Genomic DNA, 17,481 nt, shown 5'->3' with positions numbered 1-17,481 from the left:
AGTGTTTCAGGAAGACACCATGATCTTTGTTGGTTTAAGTAACACAACCTCCATAACATTAACAACATTGATTTCCTCCATGTGACATGTGACTGGTGTATTTATTTATTTTTATTTACAAAGTTCAGTTTTACACCGTTCAGGATTACACCATTAAATATTACCTTTATATGTTATAATACAAGAGTTTTTTTAATGGTTATGATCAGTGGTATAGATCTATCTATCTATCTATCTATCTATCTATCTATCTATCTATCTATCTATCTATCTATCTATCTATCCATTATAGATTATATCATTAATAACAATCTATTAATATAAAGTTATAATTACTACTATTACACTTGCCTATCTATCTATCTATCTATCTATCTATCTATCTATCTATCTATCTATCTATCTATCTATCTATCTATCTATCTATCTGCCTATGACACGCCCATACGGTAAGGGGGCGGGGCCTATAAAGTCAGGAAAAACATATCAACAAACTAATATTATAAAATGATTATAATCACTACTACTACTACTACTAATAATAATAATAATAATAATAATACACATGATCATAATAATAATAATTTCGATCATCAACAGGACATTTTGTTTTTGTCGTCAGGTCGCGACTTTTATATTGAAAATCCCCTCCGACAGAAAAGAAAATCCTCTTCGCGCTTCGGTCTCCTGCTGCGAATCCAAAAATAAAGAGCCTCATGATTTGATTATCGCATCAGTGATCTGATAGAAAAGCTCCATGTTGAAGAAGAATGTGTGGACATTAGTGTTTTCGGTGTGAACCGGCAGTAAGGAGAAGGAGAAGAAGCAGAAGGCCGCGGCCGCTCAGGCGCCTTTAGTGATCTGCAGCTCGGTGTCGGTTCTTGACAGTCGCTTTGTCTGGAGGAGAAACAGCAGCGTGGAACGGGTTCCTGGGTTCCTCTGTTCCTCTCGCTCTCCTTCTCTCTCTCCCCACATCTCTGAGTGTCGGTGGGGTTTGTTTATTTGTTTGTTTGTTTGTTTGTTTGGTCTGAATCATGTCTCTACACGGTAAAAGGAAAGAGATTTATAAATATGAGGCTCCGTGGACGGTGTACGCCATGAACTGGAGCGTCCGGCCTGATAAACGCTTTCGGCTGGCGCTGGGCAGCTTCGTGGAGGAATATAACAACAAGGTAAACCTTCAAATCTCTTTATTAAACATTTAATTCATATTTAATACAAATAAAAAACTCTCCAGTCTCAAATCCGCTCTGAAATGGAGGAAACCTGGAGCTCGGTTTTTGTTTTGGTTTTGTGTGTTGTGACTTTAAAATGCAACTATAATCTAATTTTATTGAAGATTTGTCTTTTTTTAATGTAAATAATCATCTTTAGAGCGACCCGGAAATATAACCGTGTTTCAAAGCGTCCTGTGGTTTTATTGACCCCGACTTTTATAAATAATAAAAAAAAAAAAAATGTAAACAAAGTTTTGGATTTATTTTTACTGTAAATGTTTATAGTTCGTCACTTTTAGTAGGTAAAATTTATTTAATATTTTATTTCTCAATCATCCTGTACTAATGATGTGTTTAGCGAATGATATGCTTTCTAGACTTTATAGGCCCCGCCCCCTTACCATGTGGGCGTGTCATAGATAGATAGATAGATAGATAGATAGATAGATAGATAGATAGATAGAAAGAAAGAACAGTTAATCCAGGATATAGGAATGATCTAATGCTGTATTGAGCAAATTAAATGGTTTCTATTCTGTATATGAGCATGTCCTTTATGAACAGACGGATAGATGGATGGATGGATAGATGGATGGATATATAGATAAATAAAGCCATAAAATGATTAATTATGTTTTTCCTGGCTCATCCTGTACTATTGCTGTGTTCGACCTATGAATAAATAAACCTTATTGGCCCCGCCCCCTTAAAGTTTGGGTGTGTCTTAAGTGGATAGATGGATGGATGGATGGATGGATGAATAGATTGTTTGTAAAATTCTGGACTCTATATATGTTTTGTGGGCGTTGCATGAATAGGTTGATGGATAGAGAGAGAGAGAGAGAGAGAGAGAGGATTAAACATGTTTTCCTTACCGATCTTGTGCTCATCCAATGAAATGCTTTCTGGACTGGACGGACGGACGGATGGACGGACTGACGGACGGATGGATAGATTTATGATATAAATAATAATAAAAATGTTTTCCTGACTCATTCTGTACTAAACGTGTTTCTTCTTTTGAAATGTATTTATTTGGAGTGTTCGTTTTAGTTTGTTTAAATTTGTGTCTTTTTTATTCTTATCAATATTTATGAACATAAATGATATTTTATATTTTATAAATACTTTATTTAAAATATATATAATTATTTGTATTTATTTTTGTAATAAAGTTGTTATATATTATAGAATATTTTACAACAGTGTTATAGGTTTCTTTGTTTTAACTGTCAAATTGTGTGTGTGTGTGTGTGTGTGTGTGTGTGTGTGTGTGTGTGTGTAGGTGCAGCTTGTGGGTCTGGATGAGGAGAGCAGCGAGTTTGTGTGTAGGAACACGTTCGATCACCCGTACCCCACCACCAAGATCATGTGGATCCCAGACACCAAGGGCGTTTACCCGGACCTGCTGGCTACCAGCGGAGATTACCTTCGTATCTGGAGGGTGTGTGTCCTTCACCTCTCTCTCTCTCTCTCTCTCTCCCTGTGCACTTGTTCTCACTCTCGCTCTTTTTCTCTCAGGTAAACGACACTGAGACACGCCTCGAGTGCCTCCTCAACAACAACAAGAACTCGGACTTCTGTGCTCCTCTGACTTCTTTCGACTGGAACGAGGTGGATCCCAACCTTCTGGGTGAGATTCAGTTCAGACACATCCAGAGAATCTCATCCATGGCTTTTCAGATTTATTATAAACAATTAGAGCCGTATTCAGCACTTCCCAGAAGAGTGGAGGTCTAATTGTTAAAAAATTTTCAGGTGTCCACAAACCTTTGGTTAGAGAGTGTGTTATTTAGAGTTGGTTAGATGGTGGACGGAAACCTTCTAATGTAAAGTATATGTGTCTTCATGCTCCTTTAGGCACCTCTAGTATTGACACCACCTGCACTATCTGGGGTTTGGAGACAGGACAGGTGCTGGGGAGAGTCAACCAGGTGTCCGGACACGTCAAGACGCAGCTCATCGCCCACGACAAAGAGGTGAGGCAACATGGTTTGCTCAGGACGCTGCACTCCCCAGCTGTTGCTACGTGTATAATAGGGGTTTAAAATTCCCCGATTTACATAGAGATTAACATGGCAGAGGTAGAGCTGCATCTTCCTTCAGACAGAACAGTAAAAGAAGGTCTGGTTTTATTTCATCTTTTTTCTTTCTTTTTATTTTTGCGTTACAGAGGCGTGTTTGTGAAAGAGCCATACTCTAAAAGTCAGACGGCGCTTAAGTGAACTGATAATTTGCTGTCGAATTTTTTTGCTATGTTTCCACACGGACGGTTTTATTTGCAGCACGGTGGATTTTGTTGCTCGATTCGAGACCCGGTAAAACAAATCTTTAGTGATTTACAATATTTTAAAATTTATGATTATATTTTTTAGATCTGATTAAATAGAGGACATTTTAGTTTTTTGCCTCTTTTATATTTATTTATTTATATTTTGAATAAAATTGCTCAAACGAAAGTGAAAATCAGTGGCGCTGGAATGAATTTGCATTTACGCGTTATTAACGCCTCGTTTCCCGCAGCCCCAGATAAATCGAACGGAAATCGGATCACACTATGCAAATGTATGCATTTACGCGGATGCACGTCCCTAGTGTGTTTACAGCGTAACGTGTGTGCGTGTGCACGTGCAGGTGTACGACATCGCGTTCAGCCGCGCAGGGGGCGGCCGCGACATGTTCGCGTCGGTCGGAGCGGACGGCTCGGTGCGCATGTTCGACCTGCGACACCTGGAGCACAGCACCATCATCTACGAGGATCCTCAGCACCACCCACTGCTCCGCCTCTGCTGGAACAAGCAGGACCCCAACTACCTGGCTACCATGGCGATGGACGGCATGGAGGTGACCTCACGCGCGGTTGGGATATGGTTTGGGGGGGGAGGAGGTATCAATCGGAAAGATGTTAATGTGTGTGTTTTTTCTCAGGTGGTCATTCTGGATGTGCGTGTGCCGTGCACACCTGTAGCTCGTCTCAATAACCACCGCGCCTGTGTGAACGGCATCGCCTGGGCCCCTCACTCCTCCTGCCACATCTGTACTGCAGGTATAGACAGTATATTACAGTTATTCATACAGAATTACAGTATGAATAAAATCAACGAGAAATGTTGTTTTTTTATTTAAAATGGAACATTTGATGAACTCATATTTAAATTTGATATTAATAAAAAAGAAACATGTGAAAGAATTAGGACTTAAATATGCCTTTTATCCAAATGTATTGTAAAAGCACAGGCTTTTATTTATAAATAAATAAATACTCAAAATATATTGTTTTTCAAATGATAGCAAATTAAAATTGCCTGTGTAGTAAAAAATGTTACAGTTGATGTAATAGATAAATGTCTTTTAGTTCTGAATATAATTTACATTCAAATCTAAATTATAAAAAAAATTAATTAAATAATTTTATTATTAGCCAATTATTAATTATTAATAACATTATTTTATACCTGTATATAATTTTTTTTTTTTTTTATTTAGCCTGTGAAGTTTATAACACGTGTAAGACCTCAAAACTCCTCAGAATAAAGCTGGAGGAAGTCGTAAGACATCATCACTTGTCGTAATGGAGGAGTGGCTAAAGCTCTGGTTTACACATCCCTATTGCCAGGCTGCCACTTTTAGGCCCTTGAGCAAGGCCCTTAGACCTCTTGTGCTTCAGGGGTCATGTACATTATATTGCCAAAAGTTTTGGGACACCTGAACTTTCCTGCTATATGTGGTCCTTTTCCGAACTCTTACCACAAAGCTGGAGGCACTCAATTGTACAGGACGTCTTTAGATGGCGCTATAATAAAATATTGCATTCACTTGAATTTGGAAACCCAAAACCTGTTCCATCATGGCGACGCCCCTGTGCACAAAGTGAGCTTTTTGATCTGGTTTACATGATTTGGAGAGGAAGATCGTGAGCCGCCTGCTATAGAGCTCTGATCTCATCCCTACTGAACACCTTTGAATGAACACTGACTGCACCTCAGACCTCCTCACCTACATGACTTTATTAACACCCTTGTGGCTGATGAACACAAATGTACAAGCAAACTCCAAAATCTAGTGGAACATCTTCCCAGAAGAGTGAAGGAAATTATAAGGGCAAATCAAAAAAGCCCCCTTTTTTTACCCCCTTTACTTTAATATTAAGGTAAGAAAATGGATTAGTATCTTCTCATGTCTTCTTACCCCCCCATTTTTCTCTCTTTTCCCCCCTACATAGCGGACGATCACCAGGCCCTGATCTGGGACATCCAGCAGATGCCACGCGCCATCGAGGACCCAATCCTGGCCTACACGGCCGAGGGCGAGATCAACAACGTGCAGTGGGCGTCCACTCAACCCGACTGGATCGCCATCTGTTACAACAACTGCCTGGAGATCCTGCGTGTTTAACAGCGCCGCCGAGGTCGCCGCTGCTGCTGCCCCAAGCTCTCCCACCACCACCACCACCACCACGGAGAGCCGGGCCAGTCCCAGCGAGAGCCACGACAACGGAGCCGCCGCAGGAGCCAGACCTCGAGTGGGCGCGGGAGCCGGGGTCTGGTTTCTGTGTTGCTGCAAAGGAGTGGAGATGGCAGGAGGACTCGGCTAACGGACAGGATTATGGGATTGTGTACGTATGTGTGTGAGTGAATGTGTTTATAGGTGCATAATTGAGCGTGTGCGTGTGTGTGTGTGTGTGTGTGTGTGTGTGTGTGTGTGGTTTCATTTGTACATCATGAAGTGTTGATCAGTACGTGTTCGAGCCACTCGGACCCTCAGTTTGGAGTGAAGTTGTTCTGCCACGGTGTTTCTAAGTCGTTCTGCGTTCACAGACCAGAGCGGGGTTTTCTTTGTCTTGTTTTTCATTTCTTTCTTCTTTTTTTTTTTTTTTGTTTTTTAAATGCGATGTTGCTTAGTGTAACGCATCCCGCATTTCAAGTAGAAAACTAGTTACCGAGCAGCAGCACTGATCTGTAATTAGCTTATAATAAAACGCAAAAGGAAAAAAAAAGACACAAAGGTGCCATGTTTGTGTTAGAAGTTTTCCGACCATGCGTTCGCGCATCATGACCGTAAGGAATAGTGTTTTTGTTTTGTTTTGTTTTGTTTTTTACCAATACGGTGCTGATGCTTTTCCTCAAAACGTTCCCCAAACATGTTTCAGTTTCTCAAAAACCCTTCACTTTGTTCACAGCCATCAGGGAAGGGAGTAGCTTGTTTCGCTTGGTTGCCATAGCAACACGATCATGACATCACTAAACTGGAGCACTAGGAAAGTAGATTTTTTTTCTTTCATACGAATGTGTGTTACAAAATAAACAAAATTAAAACTAGACCTTTTCCCCCCCAATCATTCAAAATTGATGAACTCCTGTTTTTTTTTTAAAAGCATGTTTGTGCTCGATGTAAGAGATGTACATACATATATAAATATTATAAATAACCTAGAGGGCGGAACGTCCGTGGCGTAAATTTAACTTTTTTTTTTTTGCATCCGGATTCGCCGTTCTTTACCGTCCGTTCACCAACACGTGTGGACCAGGAGAACTTCGGCCTCTTTCGGAAAGAGTGTGTATTGTGATCTGTGTGCCCTGTTTTTTTTTTTTTTTTTTCTATTAATAAACTTGCATTGTTCTTCCACGCAGGTCTGATAGTCTTTTTTTTTTCCTCATCCACACATTTTAGCAGAATTTAGCAAAATTCTCATTTATACAGTTGAGGGCCTTGCTCAAGGGCCCAGCATTGGCAACTAGATTGTGCTGGGATTTGAACTCCACCTTTTGATTAGAAGTCCTGGACACCTGACCATAAGATTGGCGAGTTAATATGCTCCTTTTTGGACCTCCTATTCCAGTCCTTATTTCCTGTTGAAAGAAAGGAAGATGTTCCACTAGATTTTGTCAAGAATTGTGTGAGTCATTTAGCCATGAGGCTGTTAGTAAAGTCAGGTAGTGATGTAGGTGAGATGAGGAGGTCTGGGGTGCAGTCAGCGGTTTGGAGAACAATAGCAGGCAGATCTTCCACTCCAACCCATGTGTAATGCAGATCTTCATGGAGTTGAGCTTTGTGCACAGGGGCATTTTCATGCTGGAACAGGTTCGGGTCTTCTAGTTCAAGTAAAGGCAAAAATTTAAGAGTTTTGGAGAAGAACCACATGGCAGGAAAAGGCAGGTGTCCCAATACTTTTGGACTGTATAATAACCAGGTTTTTCTCCGAGATTGAATTCAAAATCGGACACCTGCAGGAGGGAAATGTAAAAGTCATAAAGCAAACGGTTCTGATTTCATCATCGTGATGTTATAAATAATCTTTTATTACAAAGAAAAACAATTTTCTTTTTTTGCTTTATTAATTTGTGAACTGTTAAAAGTCCGAGAAGAAGCTTCTGGGTTGAATCTGATTCTTATTCACATCCTTCAGACATCTTTCAATATATAGTGTCCTCATGTCTCTTTCCCTCTTTTACACACACACACACACACACACACACACACACACACACACACACACACACACACTACATTTAAATCATACTGACACTTTAAATACACAGTAAAATCTTTATCTCTCACACACACACACACACACACACACACACACACACACACACTATAATCAGAAGTGAGAAAATAATGAGTCTACACTGAGACAAGCCCTGAGATTTCTGCTTACTGGGTCTGAGTTCTCAGGGAAGAGAAAAAGGTGAACGAGAAAATATGGAAAATAAGTGTATGAGAAGTAAAAGGTGCAAGAGAAGAGAAAACAGTTAAAGAGGAGAAGTAAGGAGAGAAATAAAAAGAAAATAAAGAGGAAGAGAATTAGGAAAAGAAGAGAAGCATTATAACTGATAGGTAAAGAGAGAAAGAACAAGGGAATAAAAAAGCAGAGAGACATGTTGAGAGAAAGTAAGTGAGGGAGAGAAGCTGCTAACTGATGCTCCCAGCTCTCTCCAACTCCAACTTTTTCTTTCTTTTTCACACATTTTGTCTCACTTGTCCTCTCTCCCTCTATTTTCCTTGTTTCATCTCTCTTCCTTTCATTTTCTCACTCTCATTCTTACCCTCCCCCATTTCTTTTTCTCACTTTTGCTCTCTCCTTCACGCATTCCATTGCTTTTTCTTGTTTTTCTTGTCTCCTACTCTTTTAATCTTTTATTCTCTCTGTCTTTTGCTCTTTCCTTTATTCATTCACTCTCTCTGTTACTCTCCCTCTGTCCCTTATTCTCTTTACTGCTCTCCCTATTTCTCACTCTTTCTTTCTCTCCCTCATTTTGGCACTTATACTCTCCCTCTTGTCCTTTCTCCATCTCTTTCCATCTCATTCTCTCTCACTTGATTATTCTCTCCTTCAATTGTTTCTCGCTCTCTCTCTTACCCTCTTGTTCTATGTCCTTCAATTATTTCATTGTTTAATCTTTTCCTCTTTCTTCCATTTCTCCTCCTTTCTTTCTCCTGTTTTTTGTCACTCATCTATTCTCTAGCTCATTCTGTCTCTCTCTCTCTCTCTCTCTGCTGCAGTTCCCTTATTTCTTCCATTTTCTTTCCTTCATTGCTCTCTCGTCCATACTCTCTCAATCATTCCCTTATTTCTCCCCATCCTCTTCCTCACCCTCTCTTCCACTTTTACCTGTTCCTCGCTCACCCTCTTACTCACTTATTCTCTCTCCTCGTTTCTTTTCTCTCATTTTATCTCCTTCACTTATTGCACTGCTCATTTTCTTCTTCCTTCCTCATTTCTCCTCTTTCTCTCTCTTTCGTATTCTGTCCTCACTCTTATTCTCTCCTCCACTCTTTACTACTCGTGTTACAATTTCTCTTTCGCTTTCTCCTTCATACTCTTCTTGCTTATTCTCTCTTTATTTTCCTCTCATTCTCTCTCAATTGCTTATTCTCTCCTTCACTCATTCATTCTCCCTTGCTTGTTCTCTCTCCTCCCTCTCTCCCCATACGCTTCCTTAGATTATTCTCTCCCTCATTCTCTATCTTGTCCTCTCTTTTCTCTTTCCTCTCATTCTCTCTTAATCGCTTATTCTCTTTCTTTTCTCTCATTCCTTCTCTCCTGCATACTGTTCCTTGCCTGTTCTGTCATTTTGTCCCTCACTCTCTCTCTTTTGCTCTGTCACTCATAATCTGCTTAGCTTATTCTCTCTCTCTCTCTCTCTCTCTCTCTTTCTCTCTCTCTCTCCTCACTTATTTCTTTCCTTGTAAATTCTGAAGAATTTAGTTCAAGTTAATCTCAGTGCTTGAAGGTGAAGACACTTAACATACAACACCAAATCAAACATGTGCAATCAGACCTCGTCTTCCTCAACGCCCTAAAAGATATGAAAACCGAGCTGCTAATGAGCGCCCCCAAAAGGCCTTTGTTTAAACATACAGTCATGTCCTGCTCATGCTGTATTCCTCAGTCCCTGGTATTACACCTTGCCTGGGATCTGTGTGGGGAAAAAATCTCCATGACAACAAGACGAAACCCAACACTGAGTTTAACCAAAATAACTGAATAACAAGTACGTCTATAAATAACAGAGCTCAATGTTGACCTTATAATGAGTTCAAGTTAAGAAATAAAGAAGCACCATGGCTTTAGTACATAACTATTATATATTATTTTGCTTAATAAGTTCTAAAGAAAAAGAGTTTGAGCTTTTGGAACATCTCATTTAGTTCCCATGTGCTGTTGTAATAACTTTCACTCTTCTAGGAAGATGTTCCACTGGATTTTGGATCTGCTACATTAATGTACCAGTAACTGTGTGTGAGGAAGAACCATATATTTATGTTTACGGTATGTAGCAGACGCCGCTATCCAGAGCAAAGTTCAAAAATGCTTTGAAGTCTGTATCAACACGGGGTTACAAACTTCCGATACCGTCAGCTTAAAACTCTGTTGGGAGGAATTATGGAACATGTGGCTGGAATAGTCAGGTTTTCCAATACTTTTGGACTCCAGACAGCTGCAGGACGATAATATAAAGGAGTCAAACAATAATAGGACGTTTTGGGGATTTTGGGTCTCCAATTTTGTGTCTTCGGGTCTCCTAGTTCTTATCTTATACTCTTATACAATTATTTGCCTCCAACTTTGTGGTAACAGTTTGGTGGAAAGTTGGTTGTCCCAATATTTTTGGACCTACCTTGTATAATAAAGAGGTCTAAACTGAACTTTTCAGTGTGGATGAGCAACTTTTAAGAAACGATTAAAATGATTTTATATATATACGTATATATATATATATATATATATATATATATATATATATATATATATATATATATATATATATATATATATATATAAATAAAGAAAATATGGAAAGGAAATGTGTATGAGAAGTAAAAGGTGAAAGAGAAGAGAAAAAGTTAAAGGAGAATTAAGGAGCGAAAGGAAGAGGAAAAAAAAGAAACAGGAAGAGAAGAGGAAAGGAAAAGAAAGGAAAAGAAAATAACGAGGAAGAGAAGAAGGAAAAGAAAGGAAGAGAAGAGGTAAGAAAAGAAAAGGAAAAGAAAAAGGAAAAAAACAGGAAGAGAAGAGGTAAGGAAAGAAAGGAAAAGAAAAGAGGAAGAGAAGAGGTAAGGAAAGAAAGGAAGAGAAAAATAGAAGAAAGGAAGAGAATTAGGAAAAGAGGAGAAAAGAAGCATTATAACTGACAGGTAAAGAGAGAAAGAACAAGGGAATGAATAAAGCAGAGAGAAATGTTGAAAGAAAGCAAGAGAGACAAAGAGAGTGAGAGAGAGAGAGAGAGAGAGAGAGGAGCTGAAAACGATATATATATATATATATATATATATATATATATATATATATATATATATATATGCATTAATCCCCAGCTTTACCGTGGTTGGAATCTGGCGCCCCCGGTTTATCGCGGAATTGTGTTGCCACATAACTAATTAGTTTGGCTGATTTTCCTGATCTCTCACGATACCACGATCAACCAAAAAAACTGAATGTATAGACCTAAAGGGGGAATAGTTTTTATGGAGTTTTATGTTGAAACAATGAAATTTATTAATAAAAATATAATGATTAATTATAAAATGAAGTAAAATGTTAATACAGTACAGAAAGTAAAGAATGCGGTGGCGTATCTTTAACCCCGCCTCTTTTTTGATGTCACAGGACTTCAAGCGAGAAACTATGCATAGGCTACGCTACTGTACAGTACATGCACTCACTATAAATGTGATACGGTGTACTATATTTTTACAAATTTACACAAAATTCACCTCGCTATATTCTTGTATTTAAATATAAATATAAATAAACCATTTGAATTCTTTTACAAAGTGATGGAAACTCCTGACTTTCTCACATTTCCCACCACAATGCCATTCAACCCCCTGCTGATCATGGTGTAGTCAGATACAGACTTCATCTCCAACTGACTCATGACCTGGACGTGCGGCGACTGAAAGAAAGTCTTGCTCTTTTGAAACCTGAAGGATCTTCCAGGAATGACAGGAATACAGAATCACTTACAAAACTTCAATCAATATAATCATGTTTAATGTGTTTCAGGGTGGAGGTTTCCTTCAATATTTTTAGAAAATGGAAAAAAAGATTTTTCACACAACTTCCTGTTTCGGTGGCTTCCTTCATTCACTCTGAGATGCTCAATAATCTTAGTTTGTTTCATTTCATTCCTCTTTTTTAATGTCGCAATAAATTCGTAATGAAGTAATGATGTCCGCCAAATGGTTTAATAATTAGTGTTTAAAAAGCTGAGGGTAAACGCTCTCGATTTCTCTTTCTTCTGACTTATGTCCTTCATTGTGACCTGCAGTCACAAAATCGGAAATCGCTCACAATCGGAATTCACCCATCACCCCATCGAGAAGGAAATCGTCCTACTGTCTAGCAGGTGGTATCAAAAAGTTTCGCTCTGTTTACAAGAAACTTTATAAAAGATATTTTATTTATCTACGTTTACACACAATCACCTTCAAAATAGTCTCGTAGCACAGCAATCCAGCGCTCCCAGCGTTCCTGCCACTTCTGGAATGTGTCCTGGACATCTTCATTTCGAAGCACCCTCTGCTATTCGCGCTGGATCACTGCAATGGTGTCGAAACAGCAAACTGGATTATCATGGATCTTCGGGGAGAGGGTGCAGTCCGGAGGAGCCGAATCTGGCGAGTTGGAAGTGAGATTGTGTTGTTTCAGGCGAGAAACTGGTGTGTGAGAGGGTTCACACGTGGTCAGAATAGCAGACGTGGTTATGCACATGGTCAGAATAGCACTGGAGCGCATTGACTTGTGAAAGTCGGTGCTCCATGTGACTGTGCGTGCAGCCTTGTGCTGCCATCTGCTGGCATGTTTTGAAACTTTTTGATACCACATCAGATATTTCCCTGAACCCAATACTCAGCATCGGATTGGTGCAGCCCTACGCATGAATATCACCAACTCTTCCTTCGCAACGTGAAACCCATGCAGTGTTTGATGTGTCTGGATCTCAGCTACGCGATGCAAATAAACCCTGGGTCCGTTTGGAGCAGCTTCCTGCTCGTTTGAAGCTCGCAGTCTCCATGTGATCTAAGAAGTAAACAGGAAGAGGAGGAGGAGGAGGAGAAGGAAGAGGAGGACTGTGGCTTGGTCCCGTCCCAGCTATCCTTGAGTAGAGCTAATTTTGGACACACATGGCCCAGAGGTGACGAGATAAGAAGAAAGTGAAAAACGCCCGGGTTTCTAGCTGCCCGGGAGCCCAGGGTCAGACAGGTGCCTTTGGGTCTGTGATGTGTCCTCCAGGCTGTTCAGGCTCTCCAGGTGCTCAGGAAGAGACAGGAAACGCAGACTGAGATGCGGATGCAGGTATTGAGGGACGTTGAGACTGGGGTTAGTCTTCGGGGACATGGATGGGGAATCTGGGTCAGGGCTGTCCGACTCAGGACTCTGTAGGACAAGAAGAGAGGATTCTAGTAAATACCCTGCTGCTAATAAAAGTATTGAGACTTTCTGTCTGTCTCGAATGTTTCCATCACATGGAATTCATCAAGAACTTTCCAAACATATATTCCTGTTCTTTTTTATTTATTAAAACTATTATTGTATCATTCATCATTGTTCCTGATCATAAGATTTTACATGATTTCTGATTTAGTCCCCATTTGCTCTCATAGGAACCTCCACTCTTCTGGGAAGGTGTTCGGATATATTTTGTGAAGATTTGTGCACATACAAGTTTGTTAGTAACATCAGATACTGATGTAGGTGAGTTGCAGATGTCTGTGGTGCAGTCAGCTTGAAAAAATTCATCCCAATAGGGTTAAGGCCAGAGCTCTATAGCAGGCCACTCAAGATCTTCCTCATAAAGCATATATTTATAGAGTTGGCTTTGTGCACAGGCGCACTGTCAAGCTGGAACAGGTTTAGGATTCCTAGTACAAGCAAAGGAAAAATGTTATGCTTCATGCTTCCAAAAAAGGTCTGATACAATTGTGTGCCTTCAATTTTGTGGGAACTGTTTGGAGAAGGAGCACATATGGCTGGAAAAGTCAAGTGTCCCAATACTTTTGCTCATAGCTTATATGATACGTCTCAATTTCACAGCAATTTTTAACACAATGCTGAAGACAGCAATTAAGCAATTTTCTGATGTTAATTAGAGGTCGACCGATTCATAGGTTTTGCTGATTAATCGCACCGATCGTTGATTGCTGGGACTAAAAATCCATCTAGATAGTTTTTCCGGGTTGCGTCCGTTGCTGTAGCAGCTAAAAAGGTCCAGTGTCATTACGAGAGCGGCATCTAGAGGCAAGTCACTTATGCAACGTGCTGTTTGTCTTTACACGTGAGACTGCATGCTGCACACAGAGCGCTGAATTATATTTACTATTTCTAATATATGACTTATATAATGATTAATTATTTTGTAATTGTTCATTTTTTACATTTTGTAAGTTTTGATTTTGGATCCAATGTTCAGGTACCAGCCACACCAACCTGCCACTCCTGGGCCCCTGGTCAAGGCCCTAAACTCCATAACTGTATGAAGGAGATAAATGTATGTTGCTCTGGATAAGGGCATCTGCCAAATGCCATAAATAAAATAAATTGAAATTAAAAATTAATCGTTTGATTAATCCTCAGCTTTAAGTATGGATTTGGACCTTAGGTAATGTCAACAGTCTGCTACACTGACTCAGGACTACAGTTTGCATCTGATCACCATCACGTCACCTCAACATCATTTAGCTGTAATAAATGGACATTTGGTGCCACCCAGATGAGGATGGGGTTCCTCTTGAGTCTGGTTCCCCTCATGGTTTCTTCCTTATGCCATCTCGGGGAGTTTTTCCCTGCCACAGTCGCCACCAGCTCACTCATTACGTACAAACTTACACTTACAGTGGGGAAAATAAGTATTTGAACACCCTGCTATTTTGCAAGTTCTCCCACTTAGAAATCATGGAGTGGTCTGAAATTGTCATCGTAGGTGCATGTCCACTGTGAGAGACATAATCTAAAAAAAAAAATCCAGAAATCACAATGTATGATTTTTTAACTATTTATTTGTATGATACAGCTGCAAATAAGCATTTGAACACCTGAGAAAGTCAATGTTAATATTTGGTACAGTAGCCTTTGTTTGCAATTACAGAGGTCAAACGTTTCCTGTAGTTTTTCACCAGGTTTGCACACACTGCAGGAGGGATTTTGGCCCACTCCTCCACACAGATCTTCGCTAGATCAGTCAGGTTTCTGGCCTGTCGCTGAGAAACACAGAGTTTGAGCTCCCTTCAAAGATTCTCTATTGGGTTTAGGTCTAGAGACTGGCTAGGCCACGCCAGAACCTTGATATGCTTCTTACAGAGCCACTCCTTGGTTATCCTGGCTGTGTGCTTCGGGTCATTGTCATGTTGGAAGACCCAGCCTTGACCCATCTTCAATGCTCTAACTGAGGGAAGGAGGTTGTTCCCCAAAATCTCGCAATACATGGCCCCGGTCATCCTCTCCTTAATACAGTGCAGTCTCCCTGTCCCATGTGCAGAAAAAACACCCCCAAAGCATGATGCTACCACCCCCATGCTTCACAGTAGGGATGGTGTTCTTGGGATGAAACTCATCATTCTTCTTCCTCCAAACACATTTAGTGGAATTATGACCCAAAAGTTCTATTTTGGTCTCATCTGACCACATTGTTTTCCTGTATGACTCCTCTGGATCATACAAATGGTCACTGGCAAACTTAAGACGTGCCTGGACATGTGCTGGTTTAAGCAGGGGAACCTTCCGTGCCATGCATGATTTCAAACCATGACGTCTTAGTGTATTACCAACAGTAACCTTGGAAACGGTGGTCCCAGCTCTTTTCAGGTCATTGACCAGCTCCTCCCATGTAGTTCTGGGCTGATTTCTCACCTTCCTTAGGATCATTGAGACCCTACGAGGTGAGATCTTGCATGGAGCCCCAGTCCGAGGGAGATTGACAGTCATGTTTAGTTTCTTCCATTTTCTAATGATTCCTCCAACAGTGGACCTTTTTTCACCAAGCTGCTTGGCAATTTCCCTGTAGCACTTTCCAGCCTTGTGGAGGTGTACAATTTTGTCTCTAGTGTCTTTGGACAGCTCTTTGGTCTTGGCCATGTTAGTAGTTGGATTCTTACTGATTGTATGGGGTGGACAGATGTCTTTATGCAGCTAACAACCTTAAACAGGTGCATCTAATTTAGTATAATAAATGTAGTGGAGGTGGACATTTTAAAGGCAGACTAACAGGTCTTTGAGGGTCAGATTTCTAGCTGATAGACAGGTGTTCAAATACTTATTTGCAGCTGTATCATACAAATAAATAGTTTAAAAATCATACATTGTGATTTCTGGATTTTTTTTTTAGATTATGTCTCTCACAGTGGACATGCACCTACGATGACAATTTCAGACCCCTCAATGATTTCTAAGTGGAAGAACTTGCAAAATAGCAGGGTGTTCAAATACTTTTTTTCCTCACTGTATAAAGATCATCTAAAGATCATAAATGTTTTATCACCATATTTTCTGTATAAAACTGCTTTAAGACAATGGTCATTGTTACAAGTGCGATACAATTAAAAATTGAATTGAATTAATCGGTTATCAGCAAGTCTGATCCAAAGATTTGATATTTGACGACATAATTGATCCCTACGTATGACGACATCTAAGATTTTAGTTTTTACAGCAACAAAAAGATACTTGATGATGCTACCATGTCTACTGAAATACACAATATGAACAAAAGTATTGGGATGTCTGCCTGTTCCATCCATACGAGGTTCTTCCGTATAAATTACCACAAAGTTAAAGGCACACAATTGGACAGGACGTCTTTGGAGGCTGTAGCATGAAATGTATCCGTCACCTGAAACCTGTTCCAGCATAAATAGGGACTAAATGCGGAATGGGATCAATACCAATAAGCAAAATTGCCCTCGTCGCTTCTACACAAGAAGGGCAACCTCAGGGAACAAGTTAGCACACTTTGCTAAAACTCACGTTGTTGGTGGAGGAGGAGGAGGTGTGTGTCGGTTCTCTGATGTGTGCAGTAGGAGTGGTGGGTGTCCCAGGGGGGAATATCGGAGCCTCGTACAGGTCGGTTGAAGAAGCGTTGTGATGGAGCGCCGGGGTTGGAGACACCGAGCTGTAAGCAGGTGGCACTTGGGCCATCTGTCGCTGGAGCAGCTGCAGGATCACGTTAATGTCAGCCGTCATCCGAGTCTCCAGTCTACAGCGGAGAGGCAACGAAGGAAAAGAAGGCAGGAACAAGAAATAGGGACAGTATGAGCAACAAGCAGTAAGCAAAGACAAAGCAGGAAAAATAAAACATTAGCTATTTATTAGCAATAATGTGTGTGCAAGTGTGTGTGTCTGACCGGTTCAGCTGAGACTGCAGAAGTTCAAGGCGGGACTGAAGATCACTCGGTCTCTCCTCGTCATGTGCACCATGCTGGTTATGATGATAGCAGCCGCGTGTTGACGGGGACGAGCGTCTCCGGGTCTCAGGGTACTGACTCGGCCTGCGCTCGGACCAGCAACCGTACAGTCCAGAGACATTTAGAGAGTCTGATACACAAGAACGCACACCGTGAGAGACACATCAGAGAGACATACTAAGTGAATTACAAAGGAAAACAAGAAAAAACAGAGAAAGGAGGTGTGGCCTCTGTGTACATCGGTGTGAATGAAGGAGGTGTGGTCTGTGTGCAGGTCAATTTCAGTTAAGGAGGTGTGGCCTCAGTGTGCATCAATTTCAATGAAGGAGGTGTGGCTTCAGTGTCCATTAATCTCAATGAA

At 40.4% G+C, this 17,481-nt stretch overlaps 2 protein-coding genes across 4 annotated transcripts in view; one reads left to right on the top strand and one right to left on the bottom strand.

Annotated features, from left to right (window-relative positions):
* Positions 1-631: 631 nt before the first annotated feature.
* Positions 632-6,535, top strand: dcaf7 (ddb1 and cul4 associated factor 7). The gene is made up of 7 exons (XM_046865832.1): positions 632-1,172; positions 2,503-2,661; positions 2,739-2,850; positions 3,078-3,196; positions 3,852-4,061; positions 4,146-4,263; positions 5,440-6,535. The coding sequence occupies exons 1-7, from the start codon at positions 1,035-1,037 to the stop codon at positions 5,610-5,612; spliced, it is 1,029 nt and encodes a 342-aa protein (XP_046721788.1). The 5' UTR covers positions 632-1,034; the 3' UTR covers positions 5,613-6,535.
* Positions 6,536-8,876: 2,341 nt separating this feature from the next.
* The window catches only part of kcnh6a (potassium voltage-gated channel, subfamily H (eag-related), member 6a), a 51,197-nt gene continuing 42,592 nt past the window's right edge, over positions 8,877-17,481 (bottom strand). The window contains exons 14-17 of one of the 3 annotated variants that reach the window (XR_006927820.1): positions 17,061-17,250; positions 16,684-16,912; positions 12,150-13,101; positions 8,877-9,637 (exon numbers count right to left, since the gene is read on the bottom strand). Coding sequence is in view for 1 of the 3 variants with exons in the window: in XM_046865826.1 (XP_046721782.1) it covers positions 12,898-13,101; positions 16,684-16,912; positions 17,061-17,250 (623 nt within the window). In the remaining 2 variants the exon portion in view is untranslated. Of the gene's footprint in view, positions 9,638-11,693; positions 13,102-16,683; positions 16,913-17,060; positions 17,251-17,481 lie in introns of those variants that run through there. The other 2 variants (XM_046865826.1, XR_006927821.1) reach the window with 2 other exon arrangements.

This window comes from Silurus meridionalis, chromosome 14, assembly GCF_014805685.1.
Source record: "Silurus meridionalis isolate SWU-2019-XX chromosome 14, ASM1480568v1, whole genome shotgun sequence".
Lineage (NCBI taxonomy): Eukaryota > Metazoa > Chordata > Actinopteri > Siluriformes > Siluridae > Silurus > Silurus meridionalis.
The sequence above is the reverse complement of the archived record's forward strand: the minus strand, read 5'-3'. Positions and strand labels throughout refer to the sequence as shown.

Coding starts and splice junctions, on each gene's coding strand:
- dcaf7 (XM_046865832.1), top strand. CDS start 1,035: ATGTCTCTACACGGTAAAAGGAAAGAGATTTATAAATATGAGGCTCCG. Junction 1,173..2,502: donor TGGAGGAATATAACAACAAG/GTAAACCTTCAA, acceptor GTGTGTGTGTAG/GTGCAGCTTGTGGGTCTGGA. Junction 3,197..3,851: donor TCATCGCCCACGACAAAGAG/GTGAGGCAACAT, acceptor GTGCACGTGCAG/GTGTACGACATCGCGTTCAG.